The 4361-nt window shown below is 60.6% G+C and overlaps 1 protein-coding gene across 1 annotated transcript; it reads right to left on the bottom strand.

Moving 5' to 3' along the window:
• Positions 1–617: 617 nt before the first annotated feature.
• Positions 618–3542, bottom strand: LIF (LIF interleukin 6 family cytokine). The gene is made up of 3 exons (XM_041003861.1): positions 3420–3542; positions 1551–1729; positions 618–1045 (listed from the first exon to the last, which is right to left on the bottom strand). The coding sequence occupies exons 1-3, from the start codon at positions 3436–3438 to the stop codon at positions 635–637; spliced, it is 609 nt and encodes a 202-aa protein (XP_040859795.1). The 5' UTR covers positions 3439–3542; the 3' UTR covers positions 618–634.
• Between the last annotated feature and the right edge of the window lie 819 nt (positions 3543–4361).

Genomic DNA, 4361 nt, shown 5'->3' with positions numbered 1-4361 from the left:
CACACCTCTGGGTCCAGCCACCAGACCCTGGTCATTCCAGGCTTCCAAAAAGACAGAAGGGCCTTTGGGACCTCTCCTCCTTCCTAGGCCTGAAGGCAGCCTCTCCAAGAACCTGAACATCTAGAACCTTCCACCTGCCCGTCCCTAGGCCTGAGTTCTCAAGCACATTCATGAGGAGACAGCATCCCTTACCCTGGGGCCTCCCCCTCCACTGCCCCCTGACCAAACTTTCAAGACAGGAGTCCTTCTGGATTCCAGTCCCTTTGGCCTGGCCCAAACCTGACCATGCCTTCTAAAACCTATCCCCCTAACAAAGGCACTGAATGGTGGTCACCCCTTAAGGGCTGAGAGTCCCGCTGACCCCTAGGGGTTGCAGGTGTGGACAGAAGAAGGTTGCCATAGATCCTTGTACAATTTGCCCCTGGGCTCAGGGCAAAGGGCTAAGGGGATGGAATGAGGGCAGCTGGGCCCACACCCTGGCTGCAGTCTCTAGGAGATGGGATGCAGCAAACAGACCCTGTCTATGCAAGTTTAGCATCCTCTCAGCCCACTCTCAGACACCTGGGAGTGGATTGGGCCCCACAGAGCTCCCCTTTCCCCATAGAGCGCCCCCATCAGTTCAACACCCCTCTGCCTAGAAGGCCTGTGCCAACACACCAATGACTTGCTTGTATTTTCCCAGCAGTTGACACCCTAACTTCTTCTTCTGGAACACATCCTTGCCTGAGGTGTCTGGGCCGTAGGCCACGTCCACATGTGCCACGTGGTACTTGTTGCACAGGCGGCACATCACGTTGCTTAGCAGGCCACGCAGGATGTCTGCCGTGGCGTTGAGCTTGCTGTGGAGGCTGAGCGCCGTGGGGTTGAGGGTCTTCTGGTCCCGTGTGATATTACCCAAGGAGGTGCCCAGGTAGGCGGTGATGCGGTACAGATCCACCAACCTGACCTTCTCCGTGCCGTTGGCGTGGAAGGGTGGAAAGTCGGTCACGTTGGGGCCGCACAGCTTGTCTAGGTTGTTGGGGAAAGGCTCCCCTTGGGCTGTGTACTGTGGAGCAGAGACGGGTCGGTGAGATGACTAGGGGGTCAGGGGAGTGTGTCCCTGGGTGGGTGGGTGGGTGGGGTGCCCTGTAAACAGCTGAGAGCTGTCCCACTGCCCCCTGCCCCAGGCGAGAACAGCCACAGGTACTGGTGCTTTTGCATTCGGTAAAGATCAAGACTTCGGCTGGCCTTGGAAGCCTTGCCATCATTGTTGTCACCATCACCAAGGGGGACAGAAAGGAAAATGTGGTGTCTCGTCTGTCTCGCCTCAGTGAGCGCACCACACACTTGCACTTTCACCCACTGCCCTCACCTTCTTCCTGGGCGTCCCTCCCTCCCCCAGCTCCTTCCTGTCTGCCTCACTCCTCCCCACCACCCCGGCCTCCCCCTGTCTTGGTCTCTATTCCCCAATCTTTGCCGAGGTGGGCAGGCTCCCAATCTTCTCCTCCTGGACCCTCCCTCCTTGCTCATCTCCACCCCCCCAGGATTCCCACCAGGAGGTGGTAACTTACATAGAGAATAAAGAGGGCGTTGGCACTGCTATTGAGCTGTGCCAGTTGGTTCCTGATCTGGCTCATGAGGTTGCTGGGGCACGGATGGTGTGTGTTGCAGGTGGCATTAACAGGGGTGATGGGAAGGGGGCTTCCCGCCCCAGGTTTCCAGTGCAGAACCAGCAGCAGGGGTACGACTCCTACAGAGAGGCAGGGAGGAGAGCTGTGAGCTGAAAGGCGATGGGGGTCTGGGGGTGCAGGGAGCAATGCTGGATGGGAGCAGGGGGTGGGGGGGGGGGACTCCCTGTCTCCCCTGTCCCCACAGGCGGCAGAAAGAGGTTCTGTGGTTCCCTGGATCGGGCTGGTGTTTTCACTGTCATCCATCTGTTTCTTTCTCTCCAGGTCTGTGTCTCTGCTCCTTCAGTTTCTAAAGAAACCCTTCTCTGGGGGTCAAGTGGAGTGGGGCTCCCACTGTCTCAGATGACACCAGCCAGTCAGCTTTCCCAGCAAGCCCCCGCCCCAGGCACCAACCACTGCCCAGGCCCTATTGCCCCACCTCCCAGGATGCCTGGGATTCCCTAGCTGTCTTCCCCATCAGCAGCCAGGGGACAGCCCAGCCCCAACTCCCCCAAAAGAGGGGGGCTGTGGGAAAGAGGCAAGGGTCTCCCTCCCAAACCCATTGTTTGATCCTGATCCTTGGGTGTACCAACAGAGTCCTTAATTCTGCCAACCTCCCCTACCTTCCTCATGGGGCCACAACCCTCCCTAGGGTCCACATGACTCCAGCCCATTCTCAACACCCCCAAAATCAGTCCAGCCCTGAGTGTGAGGCCTGGCCCCCACAACACTCTCCTCCCTCCTCCCCGCTGTTCCTTGCCCCAGGTCCTGGCAAGGAAAATCTAGTGAGTGTGTGTATTGGGGGGGCAGAAGGTCCCCCCCATCTTTCCCCTCCCCCCCGCTGTGGCGCCCCCCCAGCCCAGCCTTAGGGGAAAGAGCAAATGGTGCAAGCAGGAAAGACAAGAGGGAAAAGGTCGCTGAAGCCCGGTGGACCGGGAGGGAGGGCAGGAAAAGGTGCTGAGAACCGGGAGCTGTCCGGGCCTGCCCCGGCCTGGGATCGGCCCTCCCCTCAGGGCGCCTGCCCCCTCCCCCACCCTGCACCCCCAGATCCCAGCGTTTCCAGGATCCAGTAGTGAGTCCAGCACTGGTGGGTACTAGGGTCTGGGTACTAGCCCACCAGACAGCCCGGATCTTCGCTGCGGTAACAGGAGGGATGAGGGAACCCCAAGTACACTGCTCTTGGGCACCACTCGCCCCGCAACACACACACACCCCGGCGGGTTTCTGCGAGCATCCCCAGGCGCGGCTTGGTTGGAGTGGGGTGGGGGGGTCCCCTCACACCCACACCCCTCTGTCTCACCTGTGCAGACACCCGCAGATGGAGGCAACACCTGCTCCCGGGCCGGCCCCGAGTTTGCGAGCTTGCTCAGGCCGCCCGCGCCCCTCCCCGGAGCAGCCCGGGACGCGGTTGGAAAAGAGAAAGCGGAAAGAAAGAAAAAGAAAGAGGGTGGGTGAATCCCGGAGCCGGAGGGAGAAGCAAGGACGAGTGGCGGGAGCCAGGAGGAAAAGGAGGAAGAGGAGAGGAAGGCTTGCAGCCCGGGGCTCCCCTTGCCACCAATCTGCTGGCCCGGCACCGGCTGGGCGCACGGCACCCAGTAGTACCATGTGCCTGCTACGCTCGCTCCCGGCCGCCACCCGGCGGCTGCGCGGGCGCCCCAAGTGTCCGAGTGCCCGCGGCGGGCGGGCGGCTGGCCCGGCGGCGCCGGCGCTGGCCCGGGGCCCCAAGCGGCCGTGGCGGGGACGCGGAAGCCGGCGCGGGGCGGGTGGCTTTACCTGCCGCCAAGACCTTCATTATGGGCTGTGCTCCAAGGGGCCTGGACGGAGACCTCACAAGCCGGCCGTTTTCAGAGGTTCATGCTCAAATGGGGAATTTGCCGGATTTATATACTGGAGCCTGTGTTGTAAGACAGAGAAACAGCTATATTTAGCCGGGATCCCCAGTCCAGGAAGTTGTTTGAGGTGCATCATAGGAAATTATGAATGGAAGAAAAGTGAGAGTGGGGGGGGGGGGCGAGAGAAGGGGGGGTGAGGGTGGGGAGAACAGACTTTTTCCCTCTTCTAAGAATTTGATAAAATTACAATGAAAGCCTTCGACAGAACGACTTGTGGTTTTCCTGAATGGTTCACCCTGGCTGTCACTCCAAGATGCCCCTAGAATAGGCAGGGGTCCCCCACCAAGCTGGGTCAGTGGGGGTCCCTACTCCTCCCCCAGGGTGCCATGGATACCCCCACACAGCCCTGACTCACCTGAGTTTAGGGGGAAGTGGAGGGCCAGATACTGGACAAGCTGCTGAAGCTGGCACCTCGGGGGGAGGGGACAGGGGGCTCCCCCTATTTCCCCAAGGTCAGGGGTCTTTTGTGGGAGGGGGGGGTGCAGTGAAAAGAGGCGGGCTAGGGCTCAGCTGAAGAGGAGGTTCCGGAAAAGAGGGGCCAGGGCCTGGCTTGGACTTTAGACGGTCATAAAGTTGAGTGGAACGTGGGCGCCAGGAGCCACCTTGAAGGTGGCCTCCTTCGTGTCACCTGTAGCCACAGGCCAAAGTGGGGATATCCAGAGGGAATCCCCAGGGAATGGGACTCGGTGGGGTCCAAGGCTGCTGGTGGCCATGAGTGCACTGGCTAACCAGCGGTACCTGCAAAGCTGTGTCCTTGCGGGGGGTGGGGGGTGGGCTGGGAGTGGTGACCATGTCTCAGTTATTTGGGGGGACAATCTGGGAA

This window comes from Ochotona curzoniae, unplaced genomic scaffold, assembly GCF_017591425.1.
Source record: "Ochotona curzoniae isolate NIBS_2020 unplaced genomic scaffold, NIBS_Ocur_1.0 scaffold_274, whole genome shotgun sequence".
Classification (NCBI taxonomy): domain Eukaryota; kingdom Metazoa; phylum Chordata; class Mammalia; order Lagomorpha; family Ochotonidae; genus Ochotona; species Ochotona curzoniae.
Note: the sequence above shows the minus strand (reverse complement) of the source record. Positions and strands in the feature narration are given on the sequence as shown.

Coding starts and splice junctions, on each gene's coding strand:
- LIF (XM_041003861.1), bottom strand. Junction 1,046..1,550: donor ACGCCCTCTTTATTCTCTAT/GTAAGTTACCAC, acceptor TCTGCTCCACAG/TACACAGCCCAAGGGGAGCC.